The sequence below is a fragment of the Bubalus bubalis genome, chromosome X, assembly GCF_019923935.1.
Source record: "Bubalus bubalis isolate 160015118507 breed Murrah chromosome X, NDDB_SH_1, whole genome shotgun sequence".
Taxonomy (NCBI): domain Eukaryota; kingdom Metazoa; phylum Chordata; class Mammalia; order Artiodactyla; family Bovidae; genus Bubalus; species Bubalus bubalis.
Genome location: NC_059181.1, coordinates 70,845,128 through 70,863,424, shown reverse-complemented (window position 1 = coordinate 70,863,424; position 18,297 = coordinate 70,845,128). Strand labels below are relative to the sequence as shown.

Genomic DNA, 18,297 nt, shown 5'->3' with positions numbered 1-18,297 from the left:
CTTCCCTGGTGGCTCAGACGGTAGAGATCAAAACAGCAACATATTATCTGTCTCTCTTGAGTTTACAAAAACACTGGCAGACAACAAGCCCTCTTCTTAGGGAATACAGTTTCTTAATCAACTCTCACAAGTTTGATCTCATAGTATCACTCTAATCTATTGTAGGTCTTCCTTGACTTTACATGAAATGTGTTTATGCATCTGAGTTTTATATAATCTTAGGCTATGTTAGTTTTACTTTTGTTAAGAACTGTTCAACTTTAAAAATGTATCCTCTTCCCTGGAGAAGGGAAAGGCTACCCACTCCAGTATTCTGGCCTGGAGAATTTCATGGACTGTATAGTCCATGGGATCGCAAAGAGTCCGACATGACTGAGCAACTTTCACTTTCACTTTAAAAAAAAATAAAAAATAAAAATGTATCCTCTTATGGGATTTTGGCACATGTTTCTTTTTATGTTTACATAATTGTGGTCATTGATTTGGGTAGTGTAGCGTTTTGGAGTCCACAGAAATGCGATATAAATTTGAGGTGATTCACAGGGTCTTTTACTCACTTTCTGATTTGTTTAGTATCCCATAAAATTAAAATAAAAATATTATTTGTTCATGTAATTTGGAGCACCTATCTCATATAACTTTCCTTAACCTGGAATAAGATAAGACATGGACTGATGATCCTATATGTCCAAGCCTTTTGTTCCTAAGACATAAAACTTTCTTAGAACCCTGATTTAGAGTTCAGTAACTTCATTACTAGGTTTGCATGAATAGATTTGACTGCTGTTAAGCAAAGAGATTTCATTGTCTTCTCTTTGCAGTGTTCATTTGTTTTGAGTTTTTTGTGATGCATAGTTTAACAGTTTAGTGTTTCAGTTTCCATTTTTGTTTTATTTGCAAATACAACAAAATAATCTGAAACTTTTGTGGAGGATTAAAAAGAAAAGTAACATTTCTATTACTTATTTCCTTTTTCTTTCCTTCCTTATCAATTTTGAAACTGAAATTTTGATAGTTTAAATTTTTTTATAATTTTATTTTTTATTTTATTGTTTTATTTTAAAATCTTTGCCTGCCCTGGATCTTCATTGCTGCATGAGGGCTTTTCTCTAGTTGCAGCAAGCAGGGTCTCCTACTCATTGCAGTGCACGGACTTCTCATTGCAGTGGATTCTCTTTGTTGCAGAACACAGCCTCTAGGTGTGCAGGCTTCAGTAGTTGCCACGTGTGGGCTCAGTAGCGGTTATGGGCTGTAGAGCATAGACTCAGTAGTTGTGCACAGTTTCTCATTTTTCCTTCAGCTATTTTTTTAATAAATGATATTTATGTTATTTATTTATTTATTTTTGGCTGCACTAAGTCTTCATTGCTTTGCTTGAGTTTTCTCTAGTTGCATCGAGTAGGGGCTACTCTTTGTTGCAGTGTTTAGGCTTCTCATTGCTATGGCTTCTCTTGCTGCAGAGCATGGACTTTAGGCACAAGGGTTTCAGTAAAACTGTGGCCCACAGGCTCAGTAGTCATGGCTTATGGGCTTAGTTGTTCCACAGCATATGGAATCTTCTGGTACCAGGGATAGAACCCATGTCCCCTACATTTGCAGGCTAATTCCCAAACACTGGACCACACAGGAAGTCCTATAATTATTTTCTTCTATTTTTGAAAAGTTTATTGGGGTTTTATTCAGAAACCTTTTAATGGACTAAAGGTAGAATTTAGATTAAAAAGCTGCTTTCTGAACTAGTACTAATAACATGTATAAATCTACCAAATACATTAAATACAGTTTTTGTATTTACTGAGCATTTAGTAGATGACAGATGTGAAAGTACTTTGAAAAAAATTAAAAGAGCTATAGAGACAATAAACTTTTTTTTTTTTTTTTTGCCTGTATTCCAGGGAGGGTATGAAAAGAGACAATAAACATTTATTGAGTACCTGCTTTATAAGACTATAAAGACCATAAAGGGGATACAGAAAATATATTAAAGGAACAGCAATATTGTCTAGCAGTATTATCTTTGAATCTCTTATTTTATTTAGAGCTCTGATCTGGAAAAGTTTGGTATTTTTCTTTGCTCAGAGCATGGAGCATTCCTTTGTTTTTGTTTTAGCTCTGAGAAATCCAGATATGGACATATCTGCTCCCCCAAATATTGGACTGCGACGTAGTGGTCAGATTGAAGGTGTCCGACAAATGCATAACAATGCTCCTAGAAGCCAGATGGCCACTGAACGAGATCTCATGGCATGGAGCAGAAGAGTGGTAGTCAATGAACTAAATAATGGGGTTAGTAGGTGAGTCAATATGGTAACATTCATAAGAACATTGAGAGTTTTCTTTTTTAGTAAATAAATTAAAATGTACTATGTTAGGCTAATAACTAAGAATTTTTTTTTTAATTTAGCTGAGTCATGCATTATTTTTTCCACATTATTCCATTCGTTCATTCCATAACAACTATTTAAAGATTATCTTAAATTTTCTTAGCTTGTTACTAAATGGGTTGGGGAATAATGAAAAGTGAAAAACATGATCTCTGTCTTCTTTGAGTTTATAGTCTAGGTTAGAAGATAAGAATAAAATATTATTAAGTAAGAACATGAAGCCATATGTGAGTAATATGTCAATGATACATGGACCCAAAAATTCAACAGTGGTTCTGAGGAAACTCAAAATTGGAACAGTTTGGGAGTGCAGTACAGATATATAGTAGAGCCCAGTGCATAGTGTATTTTTAGAAATATATTTAAGTAGACTTCTTTGGATGAAATGATTTCATTAGGATGAATTTCAAACTTGGAATCCCTATCTTTATCTGTAAACCTTAACATTTACTATAATATTGACTTCAAATAATGCACAACAACTGAAAATATATTTGGAAAAGAGAAAGCACATTGACAGAGGACCTATAAAATCCATTTAAATCATGATATCTTCCCAGTAGACGTTTTCACAAGCTGAGCCAACAAGTAGCAAAATTAATTTGGTTTCACCTTAATATTTCTTTAACAGTAATAAGAAAAAGGGAGACATGGCTAATTTATGAACTGAATGCTACCCCCTGGCAGTACAACAATTTAATGTAATTCTCTGCTCAAAGTGTTAAAAGTAGAATTGAAAGCAGGGACTCAGATATTTGTATGCCAATATTTATTTAGCATTATTCATAATACCTGAATGGTAGAAACGATTCAAATATAAGTCAATAGATGAATAGATAAATAAAATGTGATAGATCTGATACAGTGCCTGAAGTACTATGGTTAGAGGTTTGTAACATTGTACAGGAGGTGGTGATCAAAACCATCCACAAGAAAAAGAAATGCAACAAGGCAAAATGGTTGTCTGAGGAGTCATTAACATACAACTGAGAAAAGAGACCCGAAAGGCAAAGGAGGAAAGGAAAGATATACCCAACTGATTGTAGTTCCAGAAAATAGCAAGGAGAGGTAAGAAAGACTTCCTAAGTGATCAATGCAAAGAAATAGAGAAAAACAATAGAATGGGACAGACTAGAGATCTCTTCAAGAAAATTAGAGATACCAAAGGAACATTTCATGCAAAGATGGCACAATAAAGGACAGAAACAGTATGGACCTAACAGAAGCAGAAGATATTAAGAAGAGGTGGCAAGATTACACAGAAAAACTATACAAAAAGATCTTAATGACCCATATAACCACAATGGTGTGATCACACCTAGAGCCAGACATCTTGGAGTGTGAAGTCAAGTGGGCCTTAGGAAGCATCACTACAGACAAAGCTAGTGGAGGTGATGGAATTCCAGTTGAGCTATTTCAAATCCAAATGTTGTTAAAGTGCTGCACTCAATATGCCAGCAAATTTGGAAAACTCAGCAGTGGCCACGAAAAGTTCAGTTTGCATTCCAATTCCGAAGAAGGGCAGTGCCAAAGAATGTTCACACTACCACACAACTGCACTCATTTCACATGCTAGCAAAGTAATGCTCAAAATTCTCCAAGCTAGGTTTCAACAGTACGTGAACTGAGAACTTCCAGATGTTCAAGCTGGATTTAGAAAAGGCAGAGGAATCAGAGATCAAATTACCAACATCCATTGGATCATAGAAAAAGCAAGAGATTTCCAGAAAAAACACCTACTTCGCTTCTTTGACTACGCCAAAGCCTTGACTGTGTGGATCACAGCAAGCTGTGGAAAATTCTTGAAGAGATGGGAATACCAGACCACCTTACCTGCCTCCTATGAAACCTGTAAGCAGGTCAAGAAGCAACAGTTAGATCCAAATATGAAACAACGGAATGGTTTAAAATTGGCAAAGGAGTATATCAAGGCTATATATTGTCACCTGCTCATTTAACTTATATGCAGAGTACATCATGCGAAATGCTGGGCTGGATGAAGCTCAAACTGGAATCAAGATTGCTAGGAGAAATATCAATAACCTCAGATATGCAGATGACACCACCCTTATGGCTGAAAGTGAAGAGGAACTAAAGATCCTCTTGATGAAAGTGAAAGAGGAGAGTGAAAAAGCTGGCTTAAGCGTTTAAAAAAACTAAGATCGTGTCATTGGGTCCCATCACTTCATGGCAAATAGATGGGGAAACAATGGAAACACTGAGACACTTTATCTTCTTGGGCCCCAAAATCACTGCAGAAGGTGACTGAGCCGTGAAATTAAAAGATGCTCCTTGGAAGAAAAGCTATGATAAACCTAGACAGTGTATTAAAAAGCAGAGACATTACTTGGCTGCCAAAGTCCTTGTAGTCAAAGCTATGGTTTTTCCAGCAGTCCTGTATGGTTTTGAGAGTTGGACCATAAAGAAGGCTGAGTGCCAAAAAATTGATGCTTTTGAATGTGATGTTGGAGAAGACTCTTTGAAAGTCCCTTGGACTCCAAGGAGATCAAAGCAGTCAATCCTAAAGGAAATCAGTCCTGAATATTCACTGGAAGGACTGATGCTGAAACTCAAGCTCCAGTACTTTGGCCACATGATGCAAAGAGCTCACTCATTGGAAAAGACCCTGATGCTGGGAAATATTGAAGGCAGGAGAAGGGGATGACAGAGAATGAGATGATTGGATGGCATCACCTTCCCAACAGACATAAGTTTGAGCAAGCTCCAGGAGTTGGTGAAGGACATGGAAGCCTGTCATGCTGCAGTCCATGGGGTCGCAAAGAGTCAGACACGACTGAGCGATTGAACAACAACAACAATGTACTTCAGTGGAATGAAATTCAGCCGTATAAACTTCTCATACTTGCTACATGCTTGAACATCAAAAATATTATTCTAAATGAAATAAGCGAGACACAAAGGGGCAAATAATGTATAATTCTGTTTATATAAAATATCTAAAGTAGACAAATTGATAGAGGCATAAAGTAGACTGGCAGTTAACAGGCACTGGTAGGAGGAGAGATAGAGTTATTGCTTAATAGTTACAAAGTTTATGTTTGGAGTGATGAAAAAGTTTCAGTTGGTTACACAACTTTGTAAATGTCAACAGTACCACTGAATTATACACCTAGAATGGTTAAGATGTCCAGTTTTACATTTAAAAATGTTTTTATTATTTGATTTTAAACCATTTGGTTTGCTTTTTGATGATCTTCTATTACTTTGACCTTCAATTTATTACTAGGGTTCAGGAAGAATGTCGAACTGTAAAAGGTGACATAGAAATCAGTCTTTATACAGTTGAAAAGAAGAAAAAACCATCTTATACTACCCAAAGGGTAAGTTTAGCTACAAAATACTCTGCAATACACTATTTGCAAATACCAGTGTTTGAAAGGTGGCCATTATGTATTAAATGATTATTTTGATAGGTGTCTATATATAGGGAAACTATTTTTTGAACCCCATATTGAGATATTATTATTAATAAGGATAAAATTGCACAGCATTAAGACTATCCCCTTAAGTCTAGGACGTGGTTATTGTAGGTATAAGATATTTGCATTAAAATAAAAAAAAAATATTTTCATTTGGTTAAAGTAGAACCTGAAAATTATTGCCTGATCACTAATCACAATGTAAAACAAATGCTGAGATACCCTAGGCCAGAGGTTGACCAACTGCTGCCCATGGACTAAATCTGGTCTACTGCCTATTCCTATTAATAAAGTATTATTGGAACACAGCTATACCTATTTATATATTGTCTATGGCTGCTTTCATGCTCTATGGAGTTGAGTAGTTACCACAGAGATCATATCACCTGCAAAGCCGTAACATTTATACTCTGACCCTTTACAGAAAAAGTTTGCTTACCCCTGCTATAGGCTTACTTCTGGCCTACCTAAATAGGTGCAAAATCTGATCTATACATTAGCAAGATTAATATATACCAGTAGAAACTTGTAATCAGGGAGTAAGAGCCTGTACTCCATTAGGTACATAGTAAACCCCTTACCAATTCTCAAGTGGCTCAGTAGGCCAGTCCAGGTTCGATGCACGATATAGGATGCTTGGGGCTGGTGCACTGGGATGACCCAGAGGGTTGGTATGGGGAGCAAGGTGGGAGGGGGGTTCAGGATGAACATGTGTACACCCATGGCGGATTCATGTTGATGTATGGCAAAACCAATGCAATATTGTAAAGTAATTAGCCTCCAATTAAAATAAATAAATTTAAATTAAAAAAAAAAATCCACCTTCCAATGCAGGAGACATGGGTTCCATCCCTGGGTTGGAAATACCCCTGGAGAAGGGCATGGGTATCCACTCCAGTATTCTTGCCTGGGAAGTCCCATGGACAAAGAAACCTGGTGGTCCACAGCCCATGGGGTCACAAAGAGTTGGACACAACTTAACAACTGAACAACAACAATAGGAAAACCCCTTACTAGTTCTTAGAGCTTGAACAAACTAGGCACATAAGAATATATAGTTTTGTTCCCAGATCTAATAAATGTAACTCCTAAAGAGTATGATAAATAGGGAAGTCTAGGTTGATTTTAATTTTATTAAACAAATATAGGGGATGGATGCTGAATTTTAAATGTTTTTCAGTATCAATAAACAGTTTTAGGTAGTATATTACTATCTCTAAATATTCTTAGATCATTTTGATACCCATTTTCTTCATTTCTATTCAGATTTTATTAGTTTATTTGATATTCTCTGATAAGATTATTTTCTTAGAGATTATGAATAGCTCATATCCATGATTTATATTCTTTTTTCCTGCTAAGCTGATTTATCAGACATCAGACTTGTCTAAGACTAATAAACAGGGGAGTTGACTCTGTAAGCATTTTTATTTATACAGAAAATGAGAAACATTTACACATAAGATAAAGACCTGGCCCTTGATACTGATTCATAAGAACTCTAAAATTGTTAACTTCTGATGACATATTAGGGTTATAGGTTTGACATATATCAATAATAATATTTTATACTTGTAAAGTTTAGAATAAAACAGTTTTATGTTTTAGTTGTTAAAAATTACATTTTTATTTTGACTTGTTTACTGAATGTAGTTTTTATAGAACTAAAGAAATACATGTTATATTAAGAATTATATATATATATAGATAGATAGATAGCTTGCTTTATCCTATAATAATTTGTAGATAATATGGTATATGTAAATTCTGGACAAATTCTTCTAGCTTAAAGTTTCAGCACTGTCTAATTTGATCACAATGTTTTCAAAATAGGAAAGTAATCAATATTAATGGAAATGGGTTAAATATATAGAAATGAAATATATTTTATATAAAAATGTAGTGTAAAAGTATATCTTGGGTTTTCTTTTGAGTATTCATTCCTGTCTGTCACCTCCACCCTTACTCTACCCCTGCTCAATTGATTTGCTTTATATATATTCTTTTGTGCATATTCACAGAGCTTTTCATTTTTTTTAATTTGTTTTCCTTCTGTTTTACAGAGTGATTATCAGCCTAGCTATGGGCGGTCTTTACGAAGAACACAACGCAAACGACAACATACTTACCAAACACGATCCAACATAGAACATAATTCACGAGCATCATGTCAAAATTCAGGTGTACAGGAAGATTCAGATAGCTCCTCAGAGGTTAGATATCTGCTATTATTTATTTAGTGTAATTTTTTGTTTCCCAGTTAATATCATCATTTTGGATTTACTTTTTATTGTTTTTGCTTTGTCAATATTGCTTTTTCAATTAAATTTAATAACATGATACCATCAATGAAGTCAGTATCTGAGATCTTGTAAAATCACAAAGAAGTTAATGAATATCTGATACCTAGATTCCTTTTCAAAGTTCTTTTTGTCTATGGAAGGCTGAAGATCTACACATCACAAAAGAAACAGGAATTTGATAAAATCTGGATTTACTTTTAAGGGTCACCTTAATAGAAAATTATTTAAATAACTTTCTTATAAGAGGATTATTCTTTAATAAGGCATTTAGTAGGCAAATTAAGCATTATATCAAATTCCTTTAGGTATCTTCTCTTATTTGTACCTAAGATATTATCTTGGTTGAGGATATCAAACATGCCAGGAAAAATTTGACTTCGGGACAGAAAAGAGAGTGAGAGGAAATCTGCCTAGAAATGAAAAAAAGTAAATATTAACAGAGATAACTAGTTATACAGTCCCAGAACTTGTTCACTGGGTAATCATAATATACATGTTTTCTGTTATTGTTGACTTTACTCGTCATGGAGATTATTGAGTAATGATTTTTCGCAGACCTAACCCTTTTCATGGTAATGGAATAAAGACCATAGCAGTTCTTTTTTTCATGTTCCTCTCTTCTTCAGTCCTTTGCTTTTGTTCTTTTAAACAACTGTCATTGTTAAATGAACAATGAAGGCTTCATTATGTACTGACAATATATGGTACCCCCATTCTTCTCCCAGCATTCACAGTCCTTTAATTCTTATCAATGCTATGCCTCCTTCTCTACCCCTGTTCATGAAAATCCTGATCTGCAAAGAATTATCACTTAATCAGGAATTGATATTGTCTTTTCAGTATAATAATTGTGGTTGTGCTTTAAAAATGTTTCCTGCTGTTAATAAATATTTATAGTAGAAATGCTTTTTTTCCCCAAAAAATAATCCCTGAGATATGAGGCAGTTGGTAAAAGTATATATACAATAAAATAGGCAATGTGATACTGTCTAAACTGGTGATTGTATATAGAAGGGTGTTATCTACTTTCTCTACTTTGGTATGTTTGAGATCTTATGTAATAAAAGGCTTATTAACTTTTTTATAGAAAGTAATTAGGCTAACTTGGTAGAAACATATAAGTATTTTTATCTTTTTTATATAGATTTTTTAAAAAATAATGGCTTTCTATAAGAAAAGAATCTGAACAAGAATATATTTTTATATGTATACAAACATATGTGTATATGTATGAAACGAGTCTCCAGTCCAGGTTCGATGCATGATACTGGATGCTTGGGGCTGGTGCACTGGGACAACCCAGAGGGATGGTATGGGGAGGGAGGAGGGAGGAGGGTTCAGGATGGGGAACACACGTATACCTGTGGCGGATTCATTTTGATATATGGTAAAAACCAATACAATATTGTAAAGTTAAAAAATAAAATAAAATTAAAAAAAAAGAAAACTAAAAAAAAAAAACTGAATCACTGTGTTGTATACCTGAAACTAACACAACCTTGTAAATCAGCTATACTTAAATTGAAAAAAAAAATTTAACAAAATTTAAGAGAGTTATATTTGGGATTCTTAAGGAATCTACTGAACCTTTGAAATAATAATAGATGCCTCATATCAATAAGATAGTAGATGCTAGAAATCTTTAAATACTTGGTAGGCTTAGTTGTGAGTTATATAGAATAATGATTATGTACATTTTAACCAGAACTTTTTTTTTGGAGGGAAGAATACAAAACGTTTTATGAAACAAATGCTAATTAATAATTAATAATGCTAATTAATAATATACTAGTTAATAATAACCGTATATCTCAATTGCTGGCTCTTTCTTCCAGGAAGATGAAACAGTTGGCACAAGTGATGCTTCTATAGAGGATCCTGTTATTGAATGGCAAAGTGAAAGTTCCTCCAGGTAGTTTTAATGGTTTTGATTTGGTCAAAATTATTTGATGGTTTTAATGTGAAATTATGTATGTTCTTATAGAAATTTGGTAAATCCAGTTAAAATAGTATTTATAGTAAAAAGAGTACTAGGTTGGAAGCCCAGAGATCTGTTGTGTTATCCTGGCTCTACCAATATCTTTTTGCACATGGAATTTAGTTCCCTCATCCCTAAAGTAAGATTCTTTGTAAATCCAAGATTCAACATCTTGGCAGGCTATCTGTATTTATTTCAGGGTTAAAACAACTATATTTAAGCATTTCTAGGGATAAGGAACATTTTTATTTAAAGAAGTTTTTGTGGTTTGGACAGGAATTTTGAATTTTAAATACTGTTATGGGAAATTAAGCATTATACTTTATCCAAGAATCATTTCATTAAAATCACTTAGGTAATGGTCAAAATTCTATATTGATTTATTTTGTCTTTGGTCAGAACAAAATCAAACAATGTCATTTATAATACTGTTTGATTACAAAATGATCATCTTTCAATCATGAAGCAAAACTATTCCTTTTCTAAACTTATGTATTCATAATTTTGATTTATGTACAGTGATTCATCAAGTGAATATTCTGATTGGACAGCAGATGCTGGAATAAATTTGCAACCTCCAAAAAGGCAAACAAGACAGGCAACACAGAAAATATGCAGCAGCTCTGAGGAGGAAAATTTGAAGTCACTTGAAGAAAGGCAGAAGAAGCCTAAACAGACTAGAAAGAAGGTTTGTGAGTTTACACATTTTTTGTTTTGTGTTTTTTTTTTTTTTTTTTTTTGGTTGTTGATTTTGTCTCTGATATTTGAATATTTGGGCTTCCCTAGTGGTTCATATAGGCTTCCCTGGTAGCTCAGCTGGTAAAGAGTCCACCTCCAATGCAGGAGACCCCAGTTCAATTCCTGAGTTGGAAAGATCCCCTGGAGAAGGGATAGGCTACCCACTCTAATATTCCTGGGATTCCCTGGTGGCTCAGACGGTCAAGAATCTACCTACACTGCAGGAGACCTGGGTTCAATCCCTGGTTTGGGAAGATCCCCTGAAGGAGGGCATGGCTGCTCACTCCAGTATTCTTGCCTGGAGAATCCTTATAGACAGAGGAGCCTGAGGAACCTGGTGGGCTACAGTCCATGGGGTCACAAAGAGTCAAACTAAGCACACAGCACAGTGGCCCAGATGGTAAAGAATCTGCCTGCAATGCAGGAGACCGGGGTTTGATCCCTGGGTCTGGAAGATACCCTGGCGAAGTGAATGGCTACCCACTCCAGTATTCTTGCCTGGAGAATTCCATGGACAGAGGATCCTGTTGGACCCCCGTCCATGTGGTCACAAAAAGTTGGGCATGACTGAGCAACTAACACTTTGACTTTCTTTCACTTAAATATTTAGCAATAACACTTCATGTTTCTCTAAACATAATATCCCATCTGAGAAACTAAGTAAAATTATATATAATGACTTTGAAATGTAAAGACATTTTTAAATTTTTAAAAGTAGAAGCTAGAATATTTTCATTATTTTAATTATTAAATTAAAACATATTAACAGTTTGTTAAAATGTAGTAGAGTTTTAAATAAGCTACTATAGTATGAAAGGATTATTCTTGTCAGTGTTCCGAGTAATACATTTCTATACATTGTTGACTTGTAAAATGGAGGGATGTTGTAAATCCTGTAGGGCTCTTATATTTCTTTGTGTTTTTATTTCACCCCAGTGATGGATTTTTCTCCACTATAATTTCATTTGAATGATATAAAAACTTAATCCATGTAATTCTTTGAATACTAATTTAAATATGCATATGTGCATGCTCTAACTTCTTGCTTTAGTAGACAGAATTATCTTCTTGATGGTCGCCATTTTCTTGGCAAAAAGTTATTGTGTTACTTGTGTTTGAATTTATATGACATACTAGGGGCATGATGGAGAAGGCAATGGCACCCCACTCCAGTACTCTTGCGTGGAAAATCCCATGGACAGAGGAGCCTGGTAGGCTACAGTCCACGGGGTCACTAAGAGTCGGACACAACTGAGCGACTTCACTTTCACTTTTCACTTTCATGCATTGGAGAAGGAAATGGCAACCTACTCCAGTGTTCTTGCCTGGAGAATCCCAGGGACGAGGGAGCCTGGTGGGTTGCCGTCTATGGGGTCGCACAGAGTTGGACACGACTGAAGCGACTCAGCAGTAACAGCAGCAGCAGGGGCATGAAGAGTGACATTTATGGTTTTTAGATAGTATATAGTGTCATATTATCTGTCAACCAAAATTGAGCAACAGGTTACTCACTTGACTGTTTTATTGGTACAAAAGTTGTCAATAATTAATTGGTAATTAAAATGTTTAAAATGCATATATTTTGTTTTATTATAACCTGATTTTTTTTTTACCATTTTCTACTTGTGATTTTTCCTGTAACTGTTCATATATTAAAGTTTATAAATTTGTGAACTCTATTTTAGAAAGGAGGACTAGTTTCTATGGCAGGAGAGCCCAATGAAGAATGGTTTGCCCCTCAGTGGATCTTGGATACCATACCACGACGTTCACCATTTGTCCCACAGATGGGAGATGAGGTAATTGTTTCCTATTGTAACATTTTTCTCTTGTAATCTCAAGAGCATTCACTTTAATATTCTCAATTCTATCATAGTTATATGTATGCCATCTTAAGTGTGCTGCTCAATTATATATTTCTTGTGTACAGTGACTGAATCTTACTAATTTTTGTGTCCTTTGTAGGACCTGACACAGAGTCTTTAATTTCATGTATGCTCAATGAACATTGAGATAAATTGATTGGCTTGTGATGCCATGAACATAATTTTCTTTGTTTTTATCTTAATTGCCCCATAGTTGAATTGAGTGGTATTTTGAATCCTAATCAAGTCCTAAGTTTTTTTTAATATTTATTTATTTTTTATTGAAGGGTAATTGCTTTACAGAATTATATTGATTTCTGCCAAATGTTAACATGAATCAGCCATAGGTATACATATATCCCCTCCCTCTTGAACCTCCTTCCCATCTCCCTCCCCACCCCACCCTACCCCTCTAGTTTGTTACAGAACCCTGGTTTGAGTTCCCTGAGTCATACAGCAAATTCCCAGTGGGTATCATTTTTACAAATGGTAATAATAAGCTTCCATGTCACTGTCTCCATAGAGTCCACCCTCTCCTTCCCCTACACCATGTCCATAAGTCTCCATTGCTGCCCTGCAAATAATTTCATCAGTACCATCTTTCTAGATTTCATAAATATGTCTTTGTATATGATATTTGCTTTTCTCTTTCTGACTTACTTCACTTTGTATAACAGGTTCATCCTAGGTTCATCCACCTTATTAGAATTGACTCAGATTCTTTCCTTTTTATAGTTGAGTAATATTCCATTATATATATGTACCACAGGTTCTTTATCCATTCATATGTCAATGGACATCTAGGTCGCTGCCAAGTTCTAGCTATTGTAAATAGTGCTACAGTGAACATTGGGGTTTATGTGTCTTTTTTCAATTTTGGTTTCCTCAGGGTATATGCATAGTAGTTGTGTTGCTGCCTCATATGGTACTTTTATTCCTAGATTTTAAAAGAATCTCTATACTGTTCTCCATAGTGGCTGTACCAGTTTGCATTCCCACCAACAGTGTAAGAGGATTCCCTCTTCTCCACACCCTCTCCAGCACTTGTTGTTTGTAGACTTTTTGATGATGGCCATTCTGATCAGTGTGAGGTGATATCCCTTTATAGTTTTGATTTGCATTTCTCTAATAATGAGCAATGTTGAGCATCTTTTTATGTGTTTGTTATCATACACATATATGTGTGCTTTGGAGAAATATCTGTTTAGGTCTTTTGCCCACTTTTTGATTGGATTGTTTGTTTTTCTGGTATTAAGTTGTATGAGCTGCTTATATGTTTTAGAAATTAATTATTTGTCAGTTGTTTCATTTGCTATTATTTTCTCCCATTCTTAGGGTTGCCTTTTCACCTTGTTTATAGTTTCTTTTGCTATGCAAAAGCTTTTAAGTTTAATTAGGTACCACTTGTTTATTTTTGTTTTTTATTTCCATTATTCTGGGGGTGAGTCATAGAGGACCTTGCTGTGATTTATGTCATAGAGGGTTCCACCTATGTTTTCCTCTAAGAGTTTAATCATTTCTGGTCTTACATTTAGGTCTTTAATCCATTTTGAATTTATCTTTGTGTATGGTGTTAAGAAGTGTTCTAATTTCACCCTTTTACAAATAGCTGTCCAGTTTTCCCAGCACCACTCACTGAAGAGGCTATCTTTGTCCCATTGTATATTCATGCCTCCTTTGTCAAAAATAAGGTACACATAGGTGCATGGGCTTATCTCTGGGCTTTCTATCTTTTTCTATTGGTCTGTTTTTCTATTTTTGTGCCAGTACTGTACTGTCTTGATGGCTGTAGCTTTGGGGTAGTGTCTGAAGTAAGAAAGGTTGATTCCTCCAGCTCCATTCTTCTTTTTCAAGATTTCTTTGGCTGTTCAGGATCTTTTGTGTTTCCATATGAATTGTGAATTTTTTTTTGTTCTAGTTCTGTAAAAAATGCCATTGGTAATTTGATAGGGATCACATTGAATCTGTAGATTGCATTTGGTACTACAGTCATTTTCACAATATTGATTCTTCCAGCCCAGAAACATGGAGTATCTCTCCATCTGTTTATGTTGTCTTTGATTTCTTGCATCAGTGTCTTACAGTTTTCAGTATACAGTTCTTTTGTCTCCTTAGGTAGGTTTATTCCTAGATATTTTATTCTTTTGTTCCAGTGCTGAATGGGATTGATTCCTTAATTTTTCTCTCTGATTTTTCATTGTCAGTGTGTTTTAAATCCTAATCAAGTCCTAATATTTTTTTTAAAGAAGCCAGTAGTCAACCTGATAGAAAATATTATAGCGGATAATCACCCCTTTTGGTGCTCAGGAGAATGTCATTTCACAAACAAGGCCTTCCTACTGTACCAGTGATCGAGTAACAGTCATATTTCAGTCAAAAATTGATTTAAATTCTATACAGTGACAAAATTTGATTTTCTTGTAAAAATTATGGTAGCATTATTATATTTTGAGCCCTAGTTGACTTGTATAGTTTCTTGTATAGTCAATTAGATACATTGACTAATCATTCATTTTTGAATCATCAAATGTTTACCCACAGTTTTCAACTTAAGACAGATAATAGGAAAGCGATATTATCATTGTAACAAAGAAGGAGCAAAACCTTGGAAATGGTTCTAAATGTCTTGGGCCATATAACAATTTCACCAAACATTTCTATAATTGTCTTTTATAGGTACTTTGCGAGACAGCTGTGGAGTAGTAACCTTACAATTAAGCTATTACTTGCTGAATATGTTTTGATTTTATTAAAATGTCTCCTTGCCTAAGTGTGTTTTTTTTTTATATGTGTTGGACTTTTGAGCAAATATTTGTGTGGTTATTTTAGTAAAACATGCTCTGAAGGAATGTTGTATGAAAAAAGTTAGAAGAGCTTTATAGGGGCCTATCCAAAATCAAGTTTCTTGTATTTATTGCCTTTTATATGGGAGCATGGAGAAATATTTTTGAATTAATCTTAGAACAGAATAAGAATTTGTATACTCTGTGATCTGAGACTCCTTTCTCTTCTATAGGAATGTATTTACCTTTCCTTCTATTTTATTAAACTTAGCACATGCTTATATGTTTCAAGATTAATGTGTGTTAGGTAATGACAGTTGTTCAGGTAATCGGAAAGGTGTATAAGTAAATCAAACAATGAAATGTGTGAATTAAAGACTGTTTTTAAAGAACTCATAAGGGCAGAAATATACTTTTTATATAATCATTCTCTTAATGACAGCATTACTTTTTAAATGTTAAGTCTTCATTATTTTGCCTGGAATATTCCTACCTACGCATCATTACCTCTCAAAGTGCTCATTTTTCAAGGTTTAACTTAAATACCAACTTCTGCGTGTTATCCCTACTTTCCATTTGCTTCCACTTGTTCTTCATGAACTTTCACATCTAAATTATTTCTCTCATGATACATATTACTTTCTGCCATGCATTGTATATCTACACGTCTGTCCATATCCTTGAGGGAAAAGATTTTATTTTGATTATGTGCCCTGTACGTATGTACATATTTGTTCAATATTTGTTGAGTACAGAAATAAACAATAAAGGATAACTGAATAACATGTTTATCATGTTATTGGTAAGCATGGTAATGAATTTTTTTATTAACCACTGCAGTTGTGTTTATGTGTGCATGTGTTTTAGTCATTAGTTGTGTCTCTCTCTTTGTGACCCCATGGACTATAGCCTGCCAGGCTCTTCTTTCCATGGAATTCTCCAGGCAAGAATATTGAAGTAGGTAGCCATTCCCTTCTCCAGGGCATCTTCCTGACCCAGGGATTGAACCTGAGTTCTGGCACTGTAGGCAGATTCTTTACCATCTGAGCCACCAGGGAAGCCCCTGTGTTTGTATACTAATATTTAAACCTTTAAAAATTTTACCTGTATTTTTAACTATTAGAAATTCTGACTTAGTGTTGATAGATACATGTCAGAGTATTTTAGAAATCTCTATAGTATGGTATTTTTTGTGTTACTTTCTTCTGTTTATCTCTACCACCACTTTAAAATTATTGTATAAACATGTTTGGTTTTTTTTTTTTACTTTTTAAAAATCTTTATTGGAATATAGTTAATTAACAATGTTGTGTTAGCTTCAAGTGTACAGCAAAGTGAATCAGTTATACATATATCCACTTTTCTTATCAGATTCTTTTTACATATAGGATATTACAGAGTAATGAATAGTATTTCCTGTGCTATGTAGTAGGTTCTTATTAGTTATCTATATTATATATAGTATATGTATATGTCAGTTTGATTTCCCAATTTATCCATTTCCTCCTTATCCCTGATAACCATAAGTTTGTTTTCTGTATCTGTGACTTTACTTCTGTTGTGTAAATAAGTTCATTTGTATCTTTTTTAGATTCCACAAATAAGTGATATGATATTTGCCTTTCTGTTTGACTTACTTCACTGAGTATAATCTCTAGGTTCATACATGTTGCTGCGAATGGCGTTATTTCATTCTTTTTTGTAAATGATTAATATTCCATTGCATATATGTACCACATGTTCTTAATCCATTCCACTGTTGATGGGCATTTAGTTTGCTTCCATGTTCTGACTATTGTAAATTGTGCTGCAGTGAACATTGAGGTGCATGAAACAAGATTTTGACCAAATTTTGACTAATTACTTAACCTCTCTGTGCCCTAGTTTCCTCAACTGTACAATGGGGATAAAAGGTATCTACCTTATAGGGTTCTGAGAAGGATTAAATTAATGGATATTTGTAAGGCATTTAGGATAGTACCTGAGGCATGCTTCTCTATCTCTTGTTATTGTTATCAATCTTTAAAACACACCTGGCAACAGAATGTTCTCTTCATTTGATAGGTGAGCATGTGAAAGACCAGAGTCACATGGCCTATAAAGGTAGCACGAACAGCAATCAGGTCTCCTGACTTTTTCCCTGTCCCTAGAGTTGCCTCTGTGTAATGATTGTGAGGTGTTTGTAGTAATAATAAATCAATGAAGTAGAGTGGGAAAAACTTCTCCAAAATGGGTCTGCTATTAGGAAGTAGCTACGTGTACAAGAAGGGTAGACCTACTTACCTGTTTTACATGCAAGCTGTTCTTTAGCTTCTCAGGTACAGAGTGCCCCCAGGGGTATTTGAGGACCAATACTGTGCAAGGCCATTCACTCTGGCATTGTTCTACCCTGGTGGGCACATGCTTGGGACGATAAGCTGTATCCAGAGTGGCACTTACTTGTGAAATGTTTGCTGATTGTTGAGTCAGATCTAGTATTCCTAGCTTTAAAGGAAACTAAGACTTTTGTGGTTGGGAGGTGATTCAAACCTGTCAGTAGTGTGTGAGGTTGAAAAAAGACTTATTGTGGGAAATAAACTTTTTTAATGAATCTATATGATAGTGAATGCTGTCTTAAGGAGGCAAAGGGTTTTACCAAACACTTGGATTAATTTTTCTTTCATACTATGCCACTTCTGATGTTAATTTTTGAAAAAGAACAATTTTAATTGGGAAATTACTGTATTTAGCAGTAGACTGTGGTATACACACACAGACAGGCTTCCCTGGTGGCTCAGATGGTAAAAAAAAATCTGCCTACAGTGCA

General features: G+C 34.7%; 1 protein-coding gene across 3 annotated transcripts in view; it reads left to right on the top strand.

The window, feature by feature from the left end:
• BRWD3 (bromodomain and WD repeat domain containing 3) overlaps positions 1-18,297 on the top strand; it is a 162,992-nt gene that overhangs the window by 99,425 nt on the left and 45,270 nt on the right. For all 3 annotated transcript variants that reach the window (XM_044937371.2, XM_025276957.3, XM_025276958.3), the window contains 6 exons: positions 2,111-2,294; positions 5,632-5,725; positions 7,888-8,037; positions 9,963-10,039; positions 10,625-10,793; positions 12,529-12,642. In XM_044937371.2, the coding sequence (XP_044793306.1) occupies positions 2,111-2,294; positions 5,632-5,725; positions 7,888-8,037; positions 9,963-10,039; positions 10,625-10,793; positions 12,529-12,642 (788 nt within the window). The remainder of the gene's footprint in view (positions 1-2,110; positions 2,295-5,631; positions 5,726-7,887; positions 8,038-9,962; positions 10,040-10,624; positions 10,794-12,528; positions 12,643-18,297) is intronic.